The 27,116-nt window shown below is 42.6% G+C and overlaps 1 protein-coding gene across 7 annotated transcripts; it reads right to left on the bottom strand.

Moving 5' to 3' along the window:
• On the bottom strand, window positions 1-26,545 carry LOC111867142 (retinol dehydrogenase 12). 7 transcript variants are annotated; one of them, XM_023856696.2, is made up of 7 exons: window positions 26,263-26,541; window positions 20,945-21,065; window positions 17,295-17,498; window positions 9,215-9,376; window positions 4,947-5,069; window positions 1,685-1,892; window positions 1-372 (listed from the first exon to the last, which is right to left on the bottom strand). In XM_023856696.2, exons 2-7 carry the CDS (start codon window positions 21,060-21,062, stop codon window positions 234-236), a joined length of 954 nt encoding a protein of 317 aa, XP_023712464.1. In that variant the 5' UTR covers window positions 21,063-21,065; window positions 26,263-26,541; the 3' UTR covers window positions 1-233. The 7 variants fall into 7 exon arrangements, with proteins under 7 accessions (XP_023712464.1, XP_023712461.1, XP_023712467.1 ...); XM_023856693.2 differs by having other exon boundaries at window positions 20,945-21,068; window positions 26,263-26,540; XM_023856699.2 differs by lacking the exon at window positions 26,263-26,541 and adding an exon at window positions 23,496-23,517 and having other exon boundaries at window positions 20,945-21,068.
• Window positions 26,546-27,116: the final 571 nt, after the last annotated feature.

Here is a 27,116-nt window from a genome sequence, read left to right as displayed (position 1 = left end):
ATCTTAAAACTTCGATTCGGATGCTTACCAACAACGCAGTTACATCAATTCTCCTTTACTGCGAGTAGGAAATTATAGGTTTTATACAATGATTGACAGGGATGTGAAATTATAAACGATGACTCCAGCAGGATTTAACGCAAATATTATTGGTCTAATGATGTATAGAATAGGAAGTTCTCAAGTTCGAGTTCTTCACGAAAACGCCTTATGGTGGCCTGGATTGGTTTTGCCTAAAGGCGGGTCGCAGAATCCTCAGCAGTGAAGGGATCCCATTCGTGCAGACCAACGAGACCAGCGCTCTCACTCCACAGTCTCCTAAGCAGCTCCCTGTCGTTTACCTTGGAGTTGCAAGTCGACTTCCTGCAGTCACTGTCAACAGAAGAGCTTGTTGTCACTAAAGTATCTGTTATGGACAGGGTTCTGAAATATATTCTCTAAAATTTCAATAATAATTTGCGAACTTACTGTAGTATTTTATATTGGTATAATATTTTCTATAAATGTAAACAAGTTTTTGACCCAATAGCTTTGGAAAATCATCCTAGGTTATTAATTTCAAGCATGATACCAGTGCGTCGCTCGAAATGTTCCCCTTTAGAAAAAAAAACTCCGTGGCCTATAGTTCACAAGCGAACTATACCGACCGAGCGACCGTCACTTGTCGGTGTAGGGGGTGTCAGGTGCTCAGCTCAACTGATCCCCACGGCCGTTAATCTCGGGTTTCTAGACCGGAGCCGCTATTTCCTTGAAATAGCTCCTCGATTATCCTTACGAGGCTGAATGGACCCCGTTCCAGACCCACTACTTCTCAGAAAATCTGGTAGCGCCAGGAATCTAACCCGGACCTATGAATGTGTAGGCAGGAACTCTGACCACTAGATCACAGAGGCGGTCAATGTTCCCTTTTTTAATAAGTTATATTTTTGCTTGAAATAATATATATCAAAAGTTGGCTCATGTGTCAATAAAATGAAGCACAGTTCCAGTGCTTTAGGCTGTACATTAATTGGCGTTTCGTATACATGTCTATTTAATTTGCTGCAAAGCATTTTTAAGTAAGATACACAAATTTGTGTATTTTCGCTAAGAGTTTTACATTGCAGTTAAATGTAATAAACATCATTTAGGTGACCTGATGCTGTGCTACTGCTGTCATGTTGAAACATTAAGCACTCTGTCTATTTAGACTTAGAATTAATCAGAGAAAGTAACAATTTTTATGTCATTTAAGGATTGTCATTCCTTACTTACATCCCAGCACAGTACAAGAAAGCATACATTCATGCTGTAGACGGGTTTCGAACCAGTTTCCTTATTATTTGTCCTTAAATTGCGAACTCGCGCATTTCCTCTTATAGAGGTTGTCATTTTCTATGTCTAACATAACCTGCAGCATGTATATGTACATCACGGTGATTAAGTCTTATGGTTTTATTGAACAAACTACTTCTTGTCTCTGTACTAATATAGATGACGCATGTGGCTGTGATTTCCTGACTTCCGTGAGATGGCGTCTGGTAATGCATAACGAGATTAGACATTTCTTGTGCGTACAGAGGAAACTACGAGTATGTTGGCTCCGTAAAAATTTATTGTTTTTAGAAGAACAACTTTCACTTGAAGAAATTTAATTCTATACTGACCTCACATTTAAATGCTAAAGCGTATTTTAATGAGATACCTGTAGTACAGTCCCGTCTCCCTGCCTGCCTCCTCAGACACCGCACAGTGGATTGTTGTCTGCGCGCCCTGTTCACATGTCTTCAGCACGTACACCAGGACATTCTCAAACAGCCACTTTGCGCCGGGGAACCAAGTCTTGTTTGCATGACGCGCACCCTCCGAAACCACGATTCCAGGATGCAGTGAATATGTGGTCACACCCGTACCTGAACACAGCACATTTCCTTCGTGAGCCTGCAGAACTCTGCTCTTGCAAGCCGACAGTTAAATACTACATAAACTTAAAATTTGAATCAAGTTAAGTGTGAGAATTAAAATTATATTACTCTGTAATATTATGACTGCAATTTTTCTTGTAGATAAACCTGCCTTTCGCATTATATTTGCCTGAGATATAATTTTATGGGGCAAATAGAAAATATTTTTCATCTATATGTTTAGTAATTCATACACACATTCACACCCCTATATACTCGTACAAGTACGGACATACATTAGGAGGCGCGCGGACAAAGAAACTTGGCTTGAATCCGCAAGCGACTTATACTGACCGAGCGACCGCCACTTGTCGTCGAAGTTAGTGCCAACTTTAGCGGATAGACGGTGTCACATGTTCAGCGCAATGAATCCCCAAGGCCCTTAGTTTCAGTTTTCTATACCAGCGCCGCTATTTCCTTGAAATAGCTCCTCAACTATCCTCACGAGGCTGAGTGGACACCGTTCCAGACCCACTACTTCTCAGAAAATCTGGTAGCGCCGGGAGTCTAACCCAGACCTCTCGATCTGTAGCCAAGAACTCTGACCACTAGACTACAGAGGCGGTCAGAGTGGGGTGCGCGAAAACATACACAAAATAAGATCGTAAACACGCACAGAGTACGATAGTAAGTACATACATACAGCCATAGATACACACATACATGCCTCATACACTCTAGAGCGGCAGCGCTGTCACGCAAGCATGCACACACAAGGGTAGGCTCACATTCACACGCATAAACAAATCCTCACACGCCCATTCTTAAGCACACGAGCACAAATACGCTTACAAGGATGCACGTGCGTCTAAACACATAAGTATGCGCGCGCACCCGCTCAAACAGACATGTTTGAACACACACATACACACTTCACATTAATCCCGAATTTTCTAAATTAATTTTTTGGGCAGTTTGATTATGATATTATTAGACATTTCTTCACAATCATCATCATCACAATCACCCTTCCATATTCCTGGTATGTAGCCTATAACAGTATCATACCAGCGAGATACAGACACGCAAGTAATTGAAAAAATTAAACAAATCGAATTTGTTTGCATTTCAACTGGACGAACCTACGGATATTCAGAACAAAAGTATTCTTCTTACGTGTGTACGATATATTGACCATGACGAAAGTGACATGAAGAAAGATATTTTTGAGTGATTTCAAGTTTGTTTAAGGGCCGGACTTTATCGGCCGGACTTTNCTTCACTTCGACGCGGTGTATGCCTCGACTAAATTCAGTGGAATGAGTCTTACATCCCAGGGGTACACGGGTGTTGGCTCGATCGGTTAACCCCCTAGCACAGGTTCCACAGGAGCACCCTCACTACCTGGCTTCTACTCACTGACTCCCCGGCTTCCACTCACTGACTCACTGCTGACCCCCGCTGCTGCTTCCAGAAACCACGTTCTTAACCATCTCGAACTTTCCACTGGGAGGTTTTCATGACCAAATAAACGGACCCCTTCCGGTCTGCACACCTTCTAGAATTTTCTCGAAGCTTCGATCCACAGGTCCTCCACCCCCACAGGCACGGACGAAAGAAGGTATACCTACTCCCCCTTGAATGCAATGGACTCAACAACCTCCCTTCTGTCCCTCGCAACAAAAGGCTAAATTCAGAGGACCATGATCCCTCCGGGGCATCTCGTTTCTACAGCTAAACTTAACCGTTACTTACAAACAAATAAGACTTTCCGTGAAGGATGCGTACGGTTACAATATTTTTGAGTGATTTCAAGTTTGTTTAAGGGCCGGACTTTATCGGCCGGACTTTTAAATTGCCGGTAGCCCCTGTACGGCCGGAATTTAAATCGCCCCAATTGATGATCTTTGCAAACCTTGAGAAAAAAATACATATTTTCCGTTCTATGCAACATAGAAATATGAACTAAAAAGAATCTGAAAGACAAGAGAATTTTCTACATATATGTAAAAGATCAAGTTTTAAAAATGAAAATTAAATCCCCCTGTCTGTTGTTTTCCATCGCGAAGCTATCGGCAAAAATTAAAAATTCCATAAAAATTGATAGCAGCATGCCAGAATTATGCAGTTTTGGTCTCCCCTGTTCTGGTTACATTCAACACCATGCCAGAGCCGCGGGGTCTAGGCCACTGAGTGTTATGAGAGGAGAGGCTGATTTCATCATGCCTACACGATTTATATGCGTTTGCTTCTTAGCTGATAAGTGCTGTTATCTGAACAGGTGCTCTTTAAACAGTGTGTGGTAGTGCCTAGCTAACGCGAGGCCCTTATGCACCCTGAAAGAGAATCTCATCGCCCTAGTGCTAATGCAGTACCTATCACCTGTAGTTTCCGGTTCATCCCCCCTTTTCCCCCGAATAGTAAACCTTTGTAGTAAGCTTACTGGCATCCATCATTCATGTAACTCATATCCCACAGACAAACAATAACCACAACAACAACAACAACAAAAAGGGGAAGAACTGGGTAAGAAGGACGCAGCAGCAACCTGCAAACTCGGAGTACCAACAGATGAGGGGGAGCGGCTAGAGGAGAAGCTGCAACCCGCAACGTAGGAGCCAAAGGACGGTTAGAGAGGGGAGACCCATGTCTGTACTCCTCGCCTGATCCCCACCAAGTTTTGTTCCTAATATTATTCGGACGATCAAACCAAGAAACAAAACATGGGCGAGGCATGTAGCACAGATGGGAGAGAAAGTATTCTTATAAAATTTAGACGGAATTCTTGGAGGAAAAGGCCACTTGGGAAACCAAGGCGTAGGTTTGGAAAACTTGGCCCAAAATACGTATGGCCTAGTACCGTGATCTTGTGAATGGGGTAGATTAGCCTTCGGGTACCATAAATTGAGGGGACATTCTTGAGTAGATAAGAAAATGTTAGTTTCTTTAGTAGTACGTAATTCCATAGATTTACTTAAGTGATTAATTAATTTTGTTTATAAATTGCGGTCTCCTTTATGAAAATATTAACTGTGACAAAGCTCACTTAGCTGATAAAGTTACCTTCAAGTCTTCTGGCTAGTTCAGCACTGAACAATACGTTGGCTAGTTTTGACTCTGAGTATGCTGCAAAGGAGCTGTATCGTCTCTTCTCCCAATGCAGGTCGTCAAAACAAATTCTTCGAGCTGAAACAATAGTGTCTGTAGTCATTTGTTTTAAATATTTTGGGGGTCGTGACTTCATTAAGTGCGAAACCACCCTATGGCTATTTCATTGTCAGATATAAGGCATCTTTCTTTATGAGGTGTCTGTAACAATGTGCCAATTTTGAAATTAATTTAATACTCACTCCATGATACGCGCATGCTACGAGCAGTTAATGGTCATGTAGTTAGTTAGTTAGTTATTGGAGAGGGTGGGTTTCCCCATGCACTGAGACCTGTATTGGTCCATTGTGCTTCCCTCTATGATTTCTACCAGTCTCTATATCCTACCGGTACTGGTGCTTACCATCAGTCCCGCCCAGCCAGCGAGACCGGCTCTACTAGCTGAGAGGTATCTATAATGCTTCCCCCATCTACCGGAGGTATTAGAGACTGCTGTTGGGCGGGAAACGTCCGTTAATTTGGCTCAGTGACCTCCTTTGGAGATATGAGGTTCTTTTACGTGCCGTAAAGCTACGACACGGGACCCACGGCTTAAAGTCCCTCCGGGAGGACTTGTTCCCTGAATTTTTCCGCCCTTAAAAATTCTACGACCTCCCCCGGGTATTTGAACCCGTGTACTACGAGTCGGAACCTGTTGGAGGCAATATATTTCTCTCTGACTTCAAAGTTTTATACGCCGTAGGCTGTTGTTATGTTGTTAATATTATTAGTACTACCACCACTGATGCTGTTGCAACTGTTACTACTACTACTACTACTAATAATAATAATAGTACAACAGTTTTTACTGCTGCAGCTACTACTGTTATTACTACTAGTACTTCTTCTATTTCTGCTACTACTTATATTTCTACTACTAATGCTTCTACTGCCGCTGCTACTACTACTGTTACTAATATTACTACTAATATTGTCTAGATAGTGTGGGACCCTCAACGTCTCACAACCCTATGGGCCTTCACGGCCTGTTACAGGGATAACTTTGCTTTTTTTTTACTCTTTCTGCTGATACTAAACTCTCCGTGATTTTAGTCCGCAAGCGATATATACCGACCGAGCGACCGCCGCTTGTCGGCGAAGTTTAGTGCCAACTTTTGCGGATAGAGGGTGACGCGTGGTCAGCGCAACGAATCCCCACAGCCGTTAATTTCGCTTTTCTAGACCTTAATTATCATTACGAGGCTGAGACCCACTACTTCTCAGAAAAAATCTGGTAGCCACGAACGCTGACCACTAGACCACAGAGGCGGTCCTACTACTGCTGCTGCTACTACTATTAACATGACTGCTGCAGCCACCATCTTTTGTGTGTGTTTTGACTTGGCAGGGAACAAAATTCAGTCGCTCCAAACACTCAGACCAGTTAGTACCTAAGTGTGTAACATTGTCACACGATTGAATGACTGCTGACGGGCTAAGGATTGGAAACTAGACTTATTGAATTCTAACTGATCCGTGTCTGCAAGTAAATATAACCGTTTTACTAATTCACACACTTCACATTTCATTAGAACACGTATTTAAGACTTCTCAGCCTGCTGTGCCCTCAGGAGTCTCCTGGTAACGGCTTCCAACGGCGGACGTTCCCCTTCCTCCCAGTTCCCGAATTAACCCCCGGCCTTAGCTGCAGCAACTCGAAATTAACTTACTGATCAACTGAAGTTGAGAGGTAAGCGAGAACTGCTGCAGTTCAGTCTAGAAGCTGGTAGCTGAGTCACGAGGGAAGTTCGAGAACCCAGAGTAAAGGAACATCCGCCGTTGAATGCCGTTACGTAGCAACGAGTAGTACAGACTATAACAGACTGAGAATACTAGCGTTTGCTTATAACAGTGAAATGTAAAGCGTAGTCACGAGTCGTGTGTGAAAGTTGCTACAAATCAAGTCAATCAATCCAAGCCCCATCTATAGTCATTTACATGCATGAGAGTATCGTAGTGTGAAGTGCGTCCAGGACTGTAATTTTATGCAGTTTACTGATTCTCGTCAGAAATGCTGTTTTCATACGAAACTTAGTATCGTTTACACATAAAATTGACAATATTTCGGTTTATAAAAAAATTAAGGAATAATCTAGTAATTTCATATCAGCGTGTAAACTACTTCGGAATTCTGTTGAACAGTAAGCGTAATATCCACTCACTCATTGAGGTGAGCCCTTCTTGAGAAGCTGCCAATTGTGCACCTACTCAAGAACTTTCCAGCATTTTATGGAACCCGAAGTTTCATCATCATATTCACAAGAGCCCTTCACTAGTCCATATCCTGAGCCATAGATATCCAATCCATACCATTCCAACCTACCTCTCCAAGATCCCTTTTAATATTGTCCACCCAGCTAAGTCTTGCTCTTCCTAGTGGTCTCTTTCCTTCTGGCTTTCCCACATTCCTCGTCTCCCCCGTTCGTACTACATGCCCTGCCCATCTCATCCTCCTTCACTTGATCATTCTAATTATACTTGGAGAAGAGCACAAGTTATGAAGCTCCTCATTATGCAGTTTTATCCAACCTCCCGTCACTTCATTTCTTTTCGGTCCAAATATTCTTCTCAAACACCCTGAGTCTATGTTCCTCCCTTAATGTCAGAGACCAAGTTTCACACCCACAGCGATGTTAATTCTATTCAACTCAAGATTTCAAAATGTTAGGTTCTATTTAACAAATATATTTTAGNCCTCAAATCTGACATATTTTAGGCTATTTCTAGTCTTATGATAATGGAAACTCTAATTCATTCTAAACAAGAGTAAATTTCTGTCGGCTGGAAAACTATTACTCATATGTAAGTAAGCCGTCGAAACTCGAACGGAAGGATGAATAATTTATGCTTTATTCTGTAGCAGAATTTTCTTAGTAGTATTAGCAGTAGTAGCATAATGAGGAGTATGATCTCGGCATTTTCCTGTAGGGGTAAGAAAAATCTGGACAGAGATTTAAAACCGGAACCTCAGAAAGCGGAAGCAGCTGTTCACTCCATTAAAGCGCTACTTCTGACGATACATTGAGACGCGCTAGAATTAGCTTGGAAAAATCGTCAATATTAATCTGTTATCTGTTACTATATTATATTAAGCATCCTGTTGCACTATACACTTCTATATATAATAATACAAATGCCGTCGTGAATGCAACAATTTATTTGGTTATTAATACGTATGCAAAAGTATTAATGATGAGCAGCGACACACACACAGAGAGCTTGCACAGAATAATACATGAACGGTGCTGGAAACAAGAATAGCCGCTGCAGCACATGTACACACAGAGCAGGTATCCCTGTGATTTAAAACTTTAAATTTTGAATTTTAATTTAAAATTGGAATTCTAAAATCAAATTGACGAGCGTATGTTGGCGAGATTTTAACAAAACTCTCAGGCTGGTGTTTAAGATTTTGAATTCTGTGCAGTATGACAGCTACGTAATGAAAAATACACCTGATGATGGCTGGTTGCCGCCGAAACATGTAGTGTAGAGGAAGAAAAGACAAAGAACTACAACCAAATAATTGTTGCATTCACGACTGTATTTGTATTATCACATATATAAATCTATTATTTAAAACTCTTATGTACGTTATATTTTACGATGGCAAACCTCTGATCTGCCTTACATAAAATCCAGAATAAAAACAAAGAAATAAACTCTGTGGCCTGTAGTCTGCAAGCTGGTCAGAGAAGTAAATGCCAACTTTTCCTGATAGAGGGTGTCGCGTGGTCAGCGCAACGGATCCCCACGTCCATTAATCTCTGTTTTCTAGACCGGAGCAGCTATTTCCTACAAGTAGCTCGTCAATTATCCTCACGAGGCCGAATAGACCCCGTTCCAGACTCACTACTACTCAGACAAACTTGTAGCACCGGGAATCGATCCCGGGACTTCAAGCGGTTAGTCGCTGGCTTCCCACCGTGGTGGTCCGGGTTCGATCTCGGGGTCTGGTGAAGTGGGATTTGTGGTGGACAAAGTAGCGCTAGGACTGGTTCTCTCCGAGTACTTCGGTTTCCCCTGCCAATCTTCATTCCACAAATTGCTTCACAATCACCCTCACCTTTCATCTGGGGCTGGTACAATAGGCCAGAAGTGGCCGCAGTACAAGGGACTTAGTCCCACCCCATTAGCAATAAAATAAATATTAGTTTAATGCGTAATAGGCTACAGAATGTTACCAAAGTGGTTTTTAACTGACGCAACCGTGACAATCCTGGCGGGAGCAGAGTGTATAATGCGGGGCAACAGAAGACACGTGAAGAGGAAGTGACCCAGGTGGTTGACTCCCATGTGGATCTCGAAGCCGTCTTCAGTGAATGCCCGCGGGCTGTAGCACACTCCTGCAAGCAGAATGCTGGTTCAGGCAACTTTTATGAAGAAAATCCACAGGATAACAAAAAACACATCGGTCGTGTGTGCCCAAATGTTGAACAATGCGATATATTTATAAAGTTTAGTCTGACCCGTGCAGGACTTTTAGAACATAGGAGGTTCCTTATATATTTACAACCTCGTTCTTTCAGCTGAGAATCACAAAACATACCAGATTTTCCTCTCGCTCTACTGCTTGATCATCAACTAACAAGGGAGGTTTCACATTTTCATTGTGTACAAAATGCGTTAAATTCAATTGCTTTTTAGTGTTCTCAACCATTGTTGTTCCCTATTTTGCATAATATTGCTCTACATTTTTTAATGTGTTCACTCGGACAGTGTAACGCGAATAAGCCGGGACACCTCAGTTCATGTGGCAACTAGCGTGCAGACCGGCTCTGGGTCCCACCCAGCCAATGGGAACTAAGGGCCATATTGCAGGGATAGCGCGGCAGGAGTGTGGAGTTGATAATGGACCTCCATCTATTGCAGAGGTGAAGGATGGTAAACCTACTCTACTTCTACTGCCCCATATTACATAATTACGTACAAAGGACAGACCTAACTTCACCGGCATGAAATGAATACGTCTAGGTTGATCAGCTGCGTGAATGTGGATTTGGTCTCCATGATTTCGAATGCTGTCTCTCTTTCAGTGAACAGGGTCTGAAACGACACTTTTTAAGTCAAATTCGCCTTAGGATTAGCTAAACCCAGTCAAATTTTCAACGCCGTAGATTTCTCAGCTTTAGTGTTTACAGCATTACGGGCTACCGACCGTCTCATACCTCCTCATGACCGCAGCTCCTGGCCGCGCCTGGCTACCAACTGTATCATACCTCCTTATGACCGAAGCTCCTGGCCGCACCTGGCTACCAACTGTCTCATACCTCCTCATGACCGCAGCTCCTGGCCGCGCCTGGCTACCAACTGTATCATACCTCCTTATGACCGAAGCTCCTGGCCGCGCCTGGCTACCAACTGTCTCATACCTCCTCATGACCGCAGCTTCTGGCCGCGCCTGGCTACCAACTGTCTCATACCTCCTCATGACCGCAGCTTCTGGCCGCGCCTGGCTACCAACTGTCTCATACCTCCTCATGACCGCAGCTTCTAGCCGCGCCTGGCTACCAACTGTCGACCTGCAGAGTTCCTCACCATGTTGACCGCAGTCAGAGTCAGAGTCACTTTACGCCTGGCGTTTTACTGCCAGTCAATGCGGAGAACCTTGTTTTGCAGCCCCTGCAGTTTTAAGGGCTTATTCCGGGGAGGGACAGGCATAAGTCATTATTGATCTGATCAGTGATTTATGGAGGATTAGTGTAAGGTTGGCGCCTAGACGCACACTTTTGAACAGGGGGTAGATTACAATAAATGTTCTGCAAGGCCTTAGCTTCAATCATTTTTGTGAGATATTTTGCATATCTGAGTAAGGCGATATTCAATCCATTCAGGGGGCTTAAATCTACAAGAAAAGTAGATGATCTGAGTCTTACCTTCATTATATTTTATGTTTCAGCCCTCACACCACCTCCCAATAGCACTGAGTCTCCGCTACATGTTTTTGAGAACATGACCCTCTTTACGGTCTGTCGCATATATGCAGAGATAAACACCAGGTCTTTTTAGTTTTTCATTTATAGAAATACTGTTCAATGTGGGGGACAGGACGGAACCTTGTGATATTTTACCTTCGACTGAGACTCTGAATTATCTCTGAGAATAAAAAGAGCCAATAAGCTTGAGTAGACTGATCGAAAATTTTAATTCAGATAATTTATTTAGCAAGCCAAAGTGCCAAGTTGTACTTTTTTAATATCCAAAACTACCGCAGCCATAGACACAATATTATTGATATTTAATATCACGAGGTCCATAAGCCTCATACATCGAAGTGTTGTGCTGTGACGGGCACGGAAACCAAACTGGCTTGCATTAAGCAGACGTTTTACTTCAATGTGCATTTGGACTATTTTCAGAATAACATTTTCGAATAGCTTGCCTATTGTAGATAAGAGGCTGATCGGGCGTAAATTTTGAGGATATTCTTTGTCCTTACCGGGTTTCGGCAACCTTATAATTTCGCTTCCTTCAAAGGCTTTGGAAAATGTGACACCCAAAGCGATAATCAAATAAACGTGTCAGATGGACCAGTGTTCTTGGAAGATGCCGGAGTCATTCTTTGGGAACTCATATACAGCTCCGTTTCGGTCCCTGTTATATAGCCACGGGTTGGATCCCATAGAGAATACTGCTTCCAACAGTTCATCTATTGTTACATGTTCATTTTTAAAAAAATTCCTTCACTGTTGCGTCAGCTCATTGCCGCGGAAACATGACTAAAAATCCAATGTCTCGCAAGGTTCGTCTCTTCTGGTTATGCTATCATGGTTTTAAGCAGACGTGTGACAATATATAAACATGGTTTTTATAATTTTAATTGTGTGTCTAATATATGGTAACATTTTCCAAATACTGGGGACTGCTATCGCACGCGTAAATAATTGTTGTAGTCCTAGGTTCATTACACAATTCGTCTGAGTGGCACGGGCCCATTTGTCCAACGTACATCTCGTTGAATTTACACGGGATGTGACACACGCCTGAGACACGCGGTAGCGTAGTTGGTTGAGGCAATATCCTACAAGTCGGAAGGTCGCGGGTTCAAGTCATGATGTGGTCATTGGATTTTTTTTTAAATTTACCTAATCCTTCCAACCGCACTGTGGCCCTGGGGTCGACTCAGCCTCTAACAGAAATGAGTAACAGGAATATTCTTGGGGATAAGGGCGGCCGGCGCGTAGGGCTGACGACCTTGCCGCCATCTATGATCCTATTGTCTAGAAAATGTTGGAGCCTCAATATCTCACAACCCTACGAGGCCTCCACGGCCTGTTACAGGGATAGCTTTATTTTTGTTTTTTTACTTTTGCTTCTACCAGAAGAGGTCCTAGGCGGGTGACCTAAGTTACGAGCAGGTGACCTTCATCTGCGTGTCTGAACCCGTAGCCTACAAATATTTTGAGACGCACACCCGACGTCACAGCAGACCTTGTGGAAATTTACTTCGACACTTTCATCATCGCATGATAACTTGTCAGTATATAACATGAGATGAGAGAAATCAGCAAGTTGTTTTCTTTGTCCATATTCTTGTTCCCGTGTGCACGCATTAGAACATGGGTTTGGCAAAGTTAGCTGTTAGATTAACAGTTTCCTCGCCCGTGTGTGGGTACATGTGAGGGAGATGACTGCTTCAGTAGAGTTATTATTATTATTATTATTAATATTATAATTGGAGGGGGTGGGTTTCCCCATGAACCGCGACTAATAGTCTATTGTACGTCCCCCTTTGATATTCTACCAGTCGTCATACCCTACCGGTACTGGTGCGTGCTATCAGCCCCGTTCAGCCAACGAGGTCGGCCCTCGGTACCTGATACTTCCCCCGTCTACCAGAGGTATTGGAAACTACTTGGGCGGAAAACTTGGTGCCTAATTTTGCTCAGAGGTCTCATAGAGACATGAGGATCTTTTACGTGCCGTAAATCTACGACACGGGACCCACGGCTTAAAGTCCCTCCCGGAGGACTTGTTCCCTGAATTTTTCCGCCCTTAAAATTTCCACTACCTCCGCCGGGTTTGAACCCGCGTACCTTGAGTCATGAAGTTGGAATGTTACCCCTAGCCGCTCTTCAGTAGAGTTACTTGTTCTCTCTGTAGGTATATTTGCCTATCATGACGATGCCTGGGTGACTGTACTACTTCCGCGCTTCTTTTGCAACTCGGGGTGTTGTTTCGCTCTCTGACTTATGCTAGCCGAGAGGTAGCATGTTAGAATTCATAAAAGCTGCCACTGGTCTCTCCCCAGTGTGTACTGTAGCCACAAGGACAAAACTTTTCAACAAAACTGAGTTGATGGTACTTGCATATACGCGCACGAGCACACACACACACAACAGCGCGCGAGAGAATATGTGTGTGCTTATTAGGAAATTGACAGCCAGAAGTCTGTCCCCGTGAATTTGGGTACAACCAAGACAAAACGATTATTCTAATCGATATCAAGGACTTCCTTATATAATTTATGTAAGGGCATGATGAGCATTATTTCAGCTTCAAGTAGCGGAGGCAGAATTACTTGCTGATATAACTTAAAAGTATATCGCATCACGTCGAGACGTGAGCTGGATGACTGAGGTTCAAGTCCCAACTTGATGATGATGTTGAGGGTCTTGTGGTTAATATTTGAATTGAATTATATTCATGTTTATTACAAAAAGAGTACCGCTCTCCAGCTTTCCTAGACATCACAGAAGAGGCTCATAAAGTATGGCACACAGACATTTTGTTCAAAATCAGAAAAATCCTCCCCCATGCATATTACAGAATATTGGAATGACATTAACAGATACACTCTTTGAAGTAAAATTCAAAGATGGAATCACAATCTTAAGCACAACTGAAGCACGCGTACCGCAAAAGAAGTGTCTTAGGACCCGTCCTATATCTTATCTACACAGGCGACCTCCCGACATCAGACAACACAACAGCTGCTTCCTTCGCCGATGATAAACAATCTTATCCGTACATGAAGATCCAGCGATAGCTTTAATGAAACTCCAAGCCACCATAATAAAATTGATGATTGGGCGAGGAAATGGGGAATTAAAATAAATCAAAGCAAATCCACGAATATTACTATCACCCTACCCAACTAAACCTGTCCGACAGTGCAAATGGGCAATGTTGATCTACCCCAGAAAAATGAAGTGAAATGCCTGGGCGTGCATCTCGATAGAAGACTGACATGGGCAAAGCACTTCAAAACCAAAAGAAAATGGTTCAACCTAAAACAGAAATGAATGCACTGGCACTTCAGAAGAAGCTCAACACTCTCAATAAAAGCAAACTCCTCCTATACAAATCAGTACTCAAACACGTATGGACCTAAGGAATCCAGCTGTGGGGGACAGCCTTCAAATGCAACACTGAAATCCTCAAGCGCTTTCAATCCAGATCTCTCCTTTCCATTCTGAACGTACCTCAGTTCATAAACACCCACAGAATCCATGAAGATCTACAAGTGATCACAGTGGTCAGTGAAATAAAAAGTTGGAATACAAATTTCTTAAGAAAAACACAAACCCACACCAATGCGCTAGCAGTCAGCGAGACTACACATAGGCTGAAATGATACACCGTCCTAACTCTACTAGACGGGCCTGAGTAAAACCCCAATACAAGAATTAAAGTGCTACCTAAGTGAACAAGAAAAGTATATGAGTTACGCCAGTGGGCATAACTCATTCACGAGCCTCTACTTACTGAACATATACATTTACTGCAGATTCAGCAGTTTGTGTATTTATTAACGTGGAAACTTAACAACAATTACAAATTTAACATCAGTAGGTAGAAAGGAACGGCAAAAAAAAAAATACGAACAAGATATAAAACAAGGCAATTTATACAATAATAATAATAATATAATTCCATGCAAGATAGAAGTTATCATTAACAGATTAGGAAAGTTAAATAAGTATATTTCAAATGGTTGTGCCATTATGCGGCTGGAAGTTATAATACCCTTGTACAGTATAATAATAATAATAATAATAATAATAACAATGGTAACAATTATAACATACATAATGTGACTGTGGGCATGCGGTAACGTAGTTGGTTGAGACACTATGCTACAAGACGGAAAGTCTTGGGTTCATATCCCGATGTGGTCATTGTATTTTTCAACTGGTATAACATTTCCGGCTGCACTATGGCCCTAGGGTCGATTCAGCCTCTAAAAGAAATGAGTACGAGAAATCTTCCTGCTGGGAAATGGCGGCCGGCGCGTAAGGCTGACAACCTCACCGCCATCTTTTAGCCGATTGTCTAGAAAATGTGGCAGCCTCGGCGTCTCACAACCCTATGGGCCTTCACGGCCTGTTACAGGGATAGCTTTACCTTACGTTTTATATAATGCAATTAAGGAGAAAGTTCTTTGTTCCGAATACGTCAACATCCCTGCAAACAACATTAGCAGCTGCTGCACATCCAGCAGAGGGACAATTTTTACATGAGAAGCAAACATTGAACAGTGCAAAGTCTCTGATATACCGAGCAGGAACTCGGAGACCAACAGTTTCCAGAACAGAAGGGCAGAATTTAGAACCAATATAAACATGGATAAGGAATAGTGCAGCGAGGCGATGTCTCTTCGTATATAAGTCTGCAATTTAACTTTTGCAGAACAAGAAAGTAGCAGCAATGACCTTCAGGAAAGAGACGATTAAATCATAGGGCAGCAAACCTCTGCTGGATGCGTTCCAGCTTGTTGGTAGCAGTTGGCATACTTGTATCTCAAAATTTGGACACGGCCTCAAGCTTAGGTCCAAGTTATATACTATACATATATTACGTAATCTGTACATACATTCAGAAGGTGAAGGTAATACTACGAATTTGATCCAGCTGTTTAATACAGTGGGCAAAGTTTATAATTATAGATCAGTACGTTGCTTTCCCTGGAGAAGGGTATAACTTCAGTTTTGCCGATGTTGCGTTTCATGCAGTTAGCAGAGCACGAACTAGATTTCATGGCAGACTGCAGTAGAGAGCGGGAATGAAAAGACTTGACGGCACGGTGGATTTCTATATCGTCAGCAAAAAGTAGATACTTAGATTGGGCAACTGAATCACCTGAGCCGTTAATAAACATTGGAGAAGAGGGGTCCCAGATCACATCCCTGAGGAACACCGGAAAAACTTCAAATGGTNACTCCATAGATTCACTGCAAAAAACAGCTATCCTGGGAACATCACACATACTACGGAAAGTGCTACAGTGCGAAGCTTGAAGCCTGAGTGGTGAGGTGCATCACTGGTCCAAGCAAAGGAATACCAGGAAATAAACCTGTGACAAGAGATGACGATGATAATAATAATAATAATTGGATTACCATATGGCATGGTTTTGGGCTACTACATTTTCGACTGAGTACTGATTTTAATTTGAAATGATAATAAGATTGCCAGATAATTGTTACTTCGGTTGGGTTAGTATTCTATCTATCCATCCGTCCTTTTGTCCATCCGTCCATCCGTCTACGGCTCTACAGTCCTTTTCTGGACCTTGGCCCCTTTTTCAGTTTCTAATCCTGTACACAGTCGGTAGGTCTCCTTGGATGGGGAATCAGTCCATCGTAAGGCCTCTACCTACACACAGAATAAACGCACACAGACGTCTATACCTTGAGTGGGATTCGAAACCACGATCTCAGCTTTCGAGCGGGAGAAGACAGTTCGTGATTTAGACCTCACGGTCACTCTGATCGGCTAGTAGTAGAACTCGTAAACTGAAATAACTACTGTCGGTCACTCGAGCAGCGAAAGCCCAGCAAGGCTGAACATTTGGCTAGATGCATAGCGAAGTTTCCAGGAATTAGACTGTGTAATGTAGAGTACTACATCAACATGAGAATTTTTTTTTTCATTGGCACCACAGCCCCAGTGGGCCTAGGCCTACCTCTATGAACTTCTCCGTTCACCAACATGAGAATTGCCTTACGTAATTATGGCAGCTTGGAGAATGTAATAGAAGGCTGTGATCTCAGCAGTCAACTATTCATATTCTGAAGGTCAATGTGTAATATTTTTTACATGCACTATTAAGACAGTGAACCAACATTACATCGCTTACTACAGTCTACATAAACCATACACATTGTCCCTGAGATGCGCGTCCCATCTCCAAATGAACTATTGAGCACTGCCACCAAAAGAAACAGCATCCTGAAGTTAGAATGGCGAGATGAGTGAGCACATCGCAGTACTACAAGGTGTGTGAGATGTCTCCATTACACTTTATCTCGCGGTCCTCACCTGCATTGTTGACCAAGATGTGGATGTATGTCTCGGAGCGCAGCAGATTTTGGCAACACTGTCGCACTGAAGCTAAAGATGCCAAATCCAGTGTGACCACCACCACATGACCTGCCCCCTCCACATTTCTTGTTTCGTTTCTGATATCGGCAGCAGCTTGTTCTGCCTTCTTCAGGTCACGACATGCGATGATGACACGTGCACCTGTTGTACGTAAACGTAACAAAAATATCAGGATTAAATGAGCGAACTTACTTACTTAGGAGGAAGATTTTCTAAAAAAAAAAAAACGCGGAATGAACCATGGAGGACGATGAAAACGAATGCCTAGGGCATTTAAAGGGACTACGTGTCGCAATAAATAATCTGTCAACAGTAATAGATAATTTTGCAGGCAAGAAAAAAACACTGGAAATCAATGGATGCACTGCACTAACAATAAATTATAGTGCTTGTAAACATAACGATTGTAGCTGGATGCTACACTCGTGCACAAAAGACTCTGAAAGGAAACTCAGACGCATCGCCAATGTGACGTCACCACCGATTATTATTATTATTATTATTATTATTATTATTATTATGGACCTACAGCCTTTTGTTGAGCCTTAGCCGCTTTTTCAGTTCTTTGAGTCTACACACACAGTCTGTAGGACTACTTGGACGGGGGATCAGCCCGTTATAAGGCCTCTACCTATACACAGAGCATCATAGACACAGAATAAATGCACACAATACAGACATTAATGCCTTGAATGAGATTCAAACCCATGATCTCAATGTTGGAGCGAGTGAAATCAGTTCATACTTTAGACCTCGAGACACTACAAACTGAGAGAAACCCTAAATAATTCCCTAGTAGAAAATGGAAATATCTTTGAACTACGTCAAGTGTCAATTAACTTAAGTTAGCCTGCAACAGAGGCTCCGTTCTTACAGAGGAGCATGACCTTCAAAACAAAACACAAAGAAGCCAGAACATGAACTCGCTTTCTGGGGGTCCTCATTCTCTGCCACAGCAAACAAAAGAATTTATGCTAATGCAGCCAAACAGGTACAAAACAAATTGTTTCTATAAGGAACAGCTCCGGGCCTGTAATTATTTTTCAAGTTATCTTCCGTGGGTAATCGTTATTGTACAGAAGTTTCATATGTTGCTTCTGCGGGGGCAATCGGCACTATGCTACAAGCCAGAAGGTCGCGGGTTCTAATCCCGATGAAGTCATTGGATTTTTTCAATTTACGTAATCCTTCCAGCCGCACTATAGCCCCAGGGTCAACTCAACCTCTGACAGAAATGAGTACCAGGAATATTCCTGGGGGTAAAGGGCAGCCGGCGCGTAAGGCTGACAACCTCACCGCCATCTGTGAGCCGACTGTCTAGATAATGTGAGAGCCTTGATGTCTCTCAGCCTTATGCGTCCGCAAGGCATGTTACAGGGATAACTTTACCTTTCTTACGTTGCTTTTAAAGAAAGTTTTCCATGGTTTGAAAGAAGCTTTACAAAATGCGCAAATATATTTCTGTGATCATCCGATGAAACGAACAGACCAAACCCCTGAAACAAGGTATTATTTTTGGCGAGGGACAAAGTCTAAAAGAATAACCTTAATTAACTTAAAATAAGATGCAAATTACGATCTAAACACAGCTGTCCATCCTATTTCCTTTTGTTGATAAGTGGTTTCAAAGCCCCTACATGTATCGGCCAAACAAGACCTCCTTCAGTGGGTGGATCATAGTGAAGGAAATTTCAAAATTCATGTTCATAGAAGAATTCTTTTAAATATATTAGTGCTATATTTCTTGTGAAACGTTAGAACTGTTATTATGTTAAAATTAATTTATATAGACCGAAGTTAGTGCAGTTTCTTTGGTTATGGTGTGTCATGCCATAAGATATGTTGCCGTTTCATACTCGTTTTTAGGTGTCGATAAGGTGGAGCTCTGCCATTTCGTTGCCGACCTCCGCAAGTGAAAATACTTCACAAAGAAACTGCAGAGCTCCATCTTATCAGCATCCGAAAATACGTATGAGCCACAAACATACAGCACGACAAGAGAGCAGAGCCCGTAATCACCGAAATTACACTAACTACGGCCTGTATTATTGAATATTAAAATAACATTCGTTTTAACCCTTCAACGCTCAGTGGTTCAATGCTTCCCACCTGCTTTAACATACTAAAAATATGCATTCTGCCCACATAATGTGTTTGTGTGTTTGTGTGTTTCATACGCATCTCGATTTTTTCATAAACAGCTTCAACCGGCTTATCTTCGTAGCAGAAACGTATATTTGTTTCGCACAAGGTCTCTTGTCACCACGGAATGGCGCGTCCTCAGGTTGCAGATGAAGGAGACGTTTGCCAGATATGGTGGGTTGTGAATGTATTGAACAAGCAGCCGCGGACAGCCGACATGAGGTGGTCCTTTCGTTTGAGGCTTTGACGTGGGGCTAACAACTCCTCGCCTTAAAAATAAGCTTGTTACGAAAATGAACACAAAAACCTCGGAAATGGACGGATTCTTTAGATAAACAATTTATGAAAGAAATATTTAAGAAACACTAATGCAGACACATAATATTCCAATCTGCAAGATTTTCCTTGAAAACACCCATGAACGGTCCAAGCCCTCCATAGTTCATGTCTATCTTATAGCTGACATCAACATGAATTAAGGAATTCAAATTCATATCTTATAAAAGTAAAAGTAAAGCTATCCCTGTAACAGGCCATGAAGGCCCATAGGATTGTGAGACGTCGAGGGTCCCACATTATCTAGACAATCGGCTCAAAGATGGTGGTAAGGTTGTCAGCCTTAAGCGCCGGCCGCCCTTTGTCCCCAAGAATATTCCTGGTACTCATTTCTGTTAGAGGCTGAGTCGACCCCAGGGCCATAGTGCTGCCGCAAGTATTAGGTCAATTGAAAAAGAATCCAATGACGTCATCGGGATTTGAACCAGCGACCTTCCGGCTTGTAGCATAGTGCCTCAACCAACTACGCTACCGCATGCCCCTTCATATCATATTGTAACATGTATAGCTAGGCAACGGCGCGATAAACACCTTCTCGCCTAAGCGCACTGAACAATACTACAAATGTTTATAGCTTGTTGTTAGGCAACAGTCAGCGCGAGGTAACTATCACGTGACTCGCTTTCTCTGTGATCTTCCTTACGCAACAATAGAACTCTGATTCCTGTGTGGTCCGTGCCGCGGCTATATAAGGAGGTTCCAGGAATAGGCAAGGCTGTGAGAGTGACAAGAGTTCTGAGTTCCGAGTTCTCGGTGGAAGAGAACCACGAAAAGTTCGCTGTGTGAAGGCCTGGTATGATTAGAATAATTTATTCGTGTAATACTTGGAATGCGTGATTCAGCGAGTTCCTGCGTTTTAGTTTTGGCACAAGGAAAGAACCAGTGTGTGCGTGCGCGCGTGTGTGTGTGGGCGCGCGCGCGAGCATGTGTGTGTGTGTGTAAATATTATTGATATCGCTGTATTTAAATGTGATTAAGAGAGATTGTAACCCAGGTGCTAATAAATCCAATCATCTGAACTAGAACCCGTCATTTAATCACGCGTACCACCCTACACGTGACAATATCATATCATATATTCATATCATAAAGGACTGGGTTCTTCTCACCTCTGCGCACAAAGTCCAGTGCCGTGAACTTCCCAATGCCGCAGTTGGCGCCAGTGATGATGGCCACCTTGCCGTCAAGTCGAGCTCTGCTTTCGCAGCGGCCGCTTAGAAGCCACATTTTCTGCTGCCAAATAAAAACAACAAAATTAAAACGTCATACAAAACAACTGTTGGATGTTGGATTTCATGTAACATACATAGAGTGAAATACAGTATATTTTAGTTACTCCCCATATGTCTTAGTTACTTTACACAGGAACAAATTTATGTTTTTATAGCTATGGAACTATGGCCATTATTCACTCCGTGCTCCTACCACAGAAATACGTATTTACTTTTAAACGTAGCGGCCTCCGTAGTTTAGAGGTAACGTTCCCACCTCATGACTCGTGGTACGCGGGTTCAAAACCCGGCGGAAGTCGTCGAATTTTTAAGGGCACAAAAATTCAGGGAACAAGTCCTCCGGGAGGGACTTTAAGCCGTGGGTCCCGTGTCGTAGCTTTACGGCACGTAAAAGAACCTCATATCTCCAAAGGAGATCACTGAGCCAAATTCAAGGACGTTTCCCGCCCAACAGTAGTCTTTAACACCTCTGATAGATGGAGGAAGCATTATAGATACCGCCAAGCTAGTGGAGGCCGAACTCGCTGGCTCGGTCGGGACTGATGGTACGCACCAATATCGGTAGGATATAGAGACTGGTATAATATCATAGAGGGAAGCACAATGGACCAATACTGGTCTAAGTGCATGGGGAAACCCACCCTCTCCATTAACTAACTAACTACTTTTAAACGTTTAGAACTACATTCCTTCGAGCGTTTAGATTCGGTAAATGGAACGGAAGATTACTGTGACTACCAAAGCTGGGATGAGGGTCTGACCTTTGCTTCCCCAGAGAGCAGCACCATCAGCGAGCACTCAGAAGAGTTCATGACAGAATTTAAGAGCTTTGTAAGAATACTTGGCTGTAGGATACGCCGTCACTAGATCTCTACCTGCAGAGGGTGTCAGAAAAACAAGCAAGAAGTTCTGGGTAGTGTAGGCTAAATTTCTGTTGGCCCTCGCCAGCAGTCATTCTCTGTCCCGAGTCAGCGAAAGTCATGGCCATTATTTACTGTCCCACGACTCACGACTCTGGGAATAACTGATTGCATACTTCTCTTTGATGCGACAAGGACCGAATAGAAAACGCCTCGTCCAATAATTTTCTATTGTTTCGTATGTATTTATTGCGGTGGAACGTGTTTTTATCGATCTTTTTCCTAGCGACGGTAGGGAGACATACATACAGACACAAAGAGAGCAAGATAATCCCATAAACCTATTTTACTTTTTAAAATATGGAAAGTGGGCTAAAAACTAAGAGGCCGTAGGCTACATCGTTGCCCTGAATGGGATCTGAATGCAGAATGCTTGAAGATTGTAGTCACCTTACATCGTATGTCACATGTATTCAATAAATAAGTCAACTAAACCACATTCGGTACTTGTGATGGTTGACAATTGCTCACTTTGGCCTTCACGTGCTTAATCCAGTAACAAACCTAAATTTTGTCATCATTACGTAATAATATTGTCATGTGCATCAGTGACAAAAGAGGGGTTCGGATTGGAAATTGGATTTATTTGTCACTTAGAGGTCGGAACTACAATTAACTATAACACTTCCAAGATTACTGTAATTATAACACGTAAATAGAATCAGCTATATCTGCTTACAATTGTCGTTGGTATGTATCAGATCTGAACAATGGCTATTCCCTTGTCAAGATTTCCCAATCCGTTTCCTGGCAAAGGATTTTAACACAGGAACTATAACCGTTACACTCCATATATCACTGCATTACAGCACACATAAAGTCTTCATATCACACGTTAAGTCTTCACTGGCCGACTTCTAATTCTTCTTCAACTACAAACTTCCAGTGGCTATCTCCTACCGAAAACTGACTGACTCGTAGTGCCGATTGTCTTCAAGTTAACTCCTCTGCACGGATCCGACAGAAAACGCCGTCTTCTTTTGTTAAGGATGCGCGTGTACATCTTCGTTGCCTGGCAATAGATGGCCAAGTGGCAGTTTGTTTTTCTATACAGTATAATCCAACTACTGAGAGCGTAGTTAAATGTTACACGGAAAATAAACCGATACTCAGTGTCCTGTTATCACTGCACTTCCCTCCCTGCGCTGTAAGCACGTGTTGGGCGACACTTACCAGCGTTCACTTTACGGCGGCCTGCTGTTGTTACCTTCAGCCCTGTGTCCGCGTATACTCCTGGTGATAGCTCACCTCGCCTGTATCGCTCTTCGGAGACCATCTCTGGTAGGCAGTGCTGAAACCTACGCTGCTCGTGCAGTTGATATTACTTCTTCGCCTTCTCGTTGGCGTTGGGATGATGAGTTGGGAAGACAGAAGGGCGTAATTGGGCACCAGTAGTCGCCACGTTGCAGTGGCTACCAATTAGTGTTTCTGCCCATACAACCATGCTGTGTCACAGCCTACACGACCTCAGTAGCCATAATTGCCGGCGTAAGAATCTTGACGCTTACATCACAGTCAGGATAACCTCTGCTGCCTCCTCATGTAATGCTTATGGTTTGATCGGCATAAAGGCTCCGAAACTTTATTTAAGCATTGATATTTTAGTCCATTAATCTGATGAAGAATTTTCTGTCATTAAACCCTGGGATCATAAAGTCACGGCGTATCACATACGTTTTTCTTTATTAAGCCAAACACAACACACAATTTGGATGATAAAATTGTATCAGATCGTCGAGGGGTCAGCCATCGGGTCATGTTGCTCAGCAGTTAAAATATGAAAATCGCATTCAGTCACGAAACGGAAAGGGGACTGCAACAAACATGTGGAAAGTTCGGGATATCCAAGTTACTTCGTTTCTGATGAATTTTATTTGGACATACTTTCATTTATGAACTCCATGTGAACATTCGCTTAATGTCGTAGTTACTTTCTCATAAACCAGCAACGCTATGTGAAACGACGTTAAGTGGATCAATTATTACCATAAGAAATTTATGAGGTAAGAAGGCTACGATTCTCGGCCTTTCTGCGCCCCCATATCATGCATCACAAACAAACAATATGAACGCGGATGTAAATACATGTACATTTGTTACTGTAAATACTGTAACGTGTTGGCAGCAGCAGCTCTGCAAATACGAATACAAGAAACAACAGAAAGGAAACCGTTGCCTTTGCGATCCTCGTCGAGCAAAAGTACGGAGCTATAGGAAGTCTGTTGCCAGGCGACACAGCTGTAAATATGCATCCATGCATCCACAACAATGGGAGATGGTGTTTCCTTTGTGTCCGTGCAGAGGAGTTATCTTAAAGCCGAACGGCCCTAGGAGTTCATTTCTGAGTTTTCGGTGGAAGATGACCACGGAAAGTTCTTCGTAGAAGTAGAATAAGAAGACGGACTCTGAAGGCTTTATGTGACTAGAAGATTTAGTCACAGTGAGATTGTTTTAAGTCCGTTGCTATGAAGCAACTATTGGAAACAGAGAATCCTAGTGCGTGTGCAACGGTGAACTTGAAATTGTGGAAATCAATGATAGCGCTGTATTTAAATGTGATTGAGAGAACTTGTAAATTAAAACCGAACTAGAACCCATCATTTTCGTCCCGCGTACCACCCTGGACGTGTCAGTACACACAATCGTATACTAAAATAAACTTTATTTAACATATGATATATTGCACCGTCATGAATAAACAGTTGTTTAGGATAGTAACCTTTCTTTTCAGGACAGTGCCACAACTTCAGCGGTTGCCATAGGCTTCCTACCGCCAGGGCCTGGCTTCGATGACAGATTAAGTCATATGGGATTCGTAGTGGATAAAATAGAACAGGGGCAAGTTTTCTCCGAGTAATTTGGCTTCCCCCCCCTAAATTTCCTATCCAGAATGGTCTAAAACAAGGAGATGCTTTATGGCAACTCCTTTTCAACTTTACGTTAGAATATGCCATTAGGAAGGTCCAGGGAAACCAGATGGGACTGAAATTAAATGGGACATATCAGCTGTTTGTCTATGCCGATGATGTGAATCTACTGGGTGATAATGTAGATACCTTAAAAAAACACACACAAACTTTAATTGACGCAAGTAAAGAGGTTGGTCTAGAAGTAAGCACAGTGAAAATTAAGCATATGTTACTGTCTCGTCACCAAAATGCAGGGCAAAATCATGATGTGAAGATAGGAAACAGATGTTTTGAAAATGTGACACAATTCAGATATTTGGGAACAACGATAACAGATCGAAACCTGATTCAGGAGGAAATTAAGAGGAGATTGAACTCGGGTAATGCTTGCTACCATTCAGTCCAGAACCTTTTGTCTTCTCGTCTGCTGTCCAAAAACAAAAAAATTAGAATATACACAACTGTAATTTTGTTTGTGGTTCTGCATGGGTGTGAAACTTGTTCTTTGACATTTAGGGAGGAGCATAGACTGAGGGTGTTTGAGAACAGGGTGTTGAGGAAAATATTTGGGCCGAAGAGAGATGAAGTGACAGGAGGTTAGCGAAAATTGCATACTGACGAGCTTCATAACTTGTACTCTTCTCCAAGTATAATTAGAATGATCAAGTCAAGGACGATGAGGTGGTCAGGTCATGTAGCACGAATCGGGGAGACGAGGAATGCGTATAGGACATTGGTGGGAAAGCCAGAAAGAACGAGACCACGGGGGAGACCAAGGCGTCTGTGGGCGGACAATATTACAATGGATCTTAGAGATATAGGATGGGATGTTATTGATTGGATAGATCTGTCTCAGGATAAGGACCTTTGGAAGTCTCCTGTGAACACGGTAATGAACCTTGGGGTTCCATAAAAAATGCTGGGAAATTCTTGAGTAGCTGCTGATTTGGCGGCTCCTCAAGAAGGGCTCAGCTCCATGAGTAAGTAAGTAAGTAAGTAAGTAAGTAAGTAATTTGGCTTCCCCAGTTAATTCTTATTCCGCCAAATTCTCCCCACCGATCTATCAGCCGGGTCTGGTACAATAGACCAATTAGCAGCCAGTCTACCAAGTAGACACAGTTGCACCCAACCTCACTCCACGGAGAAAACTAAACCCTCCTCTTCGACCATTTTCTTAGAAAGTGCAATGGAGTTGTTTGCAGCTGCGGTATCGCCTTTGGCTGTCTCACAATTCACACTGAACAATGATATAATAATGAGTTAACGCAAAATTGTGTGGAGCCTTAGCATCAAAGTAATATCAACTTAATAACGAAACAACACAATTAGGCGAGGACTTCGATCAGTCCAGCACGCACCCACTCACCTGCGCAGCGCTGCTCAGAACAACGGCACGCACTGGCTGACGTCTCTGCGCACAAAGCAGAATGAACACTGACCTTGTAACCTACTCCTCAGTCAGTAATTCTATTTCGTGGTTTCGCAAGACGTGCTGAATGACATTACTTCAGGTCACAGGCAGCTGATGCAGGTTAGGGATTACACGTAATCGCATAAAAAGATTTTCTTTCAGATACACGCTCACATTATAAAAGTAAAAAAGGTAAAGCTGTTCTTGTGCTTAATTAACTAAGCGCTACACCATGAAGGCGTATGCGGGAGTGGATGTATAAATCTGTATACGCTCACTTTATATGTGCTATAATTTAATGGACTCGTACTTTAATATATCGACAAAGAAAGTAACTTGTTTATATTTTATTTTACAAATGCAACGCGTCGAAAGCAGCCAGTCATAGTACTCTTTCACCATCCACTTCCCTTGATATTAGCACTGAGCTTGAATTATGAACGGTTGCGTCTGTTGTATGCATATGCGAATATTGTCACGTGTATGAGTGACTGTAGATGGGGTTTGGATTGGTTACTCGATTTATTGCCCACTTTAACACACACGACTCCTAACTGCACTTTACAGTTTAATGTTACACACACTAGTATTCTCAGTCTGTTACATTATCCGATTGTCTTTTCCTGGTAACGGTTTCTAACATTGCAGTTTTTTAGCTTCCGCGCTCACGCCGTTGACCGCTGGCCAGTACTCCACAATTGGCTACTAAGTCTGAATCTGAGTCTTATGTTACGACCGACGGTCAGTCGGCCAGTCTGTCTTGGAATAAAGCATCCATCTGGGGCTTGCGGCCAGATTTTTATTACTGT

The sequence above is a fragment of the Cryptotermes secundus genome, unplaced genomic scaffold, assembly GCF_002891405.2.
Source record: "Cryptotermes secundus unplaced genomic scaffold, Csec_1.0 scaffold443, whole genome shotgun sequence".
Classification (NCBI taxonomy): domain Eukaryota; kingdom Metazoa; phylum Arthropoda; class Insecta; order Blattodea; family Kalotermitidae; genus Cryptotermes; species Cryptotermes secundus.
The sequence above is the reverse complement of the archived record's forward strand: the minus strand, read 5'-3'. Positions and strand labels throughout refer to the sequence as shown.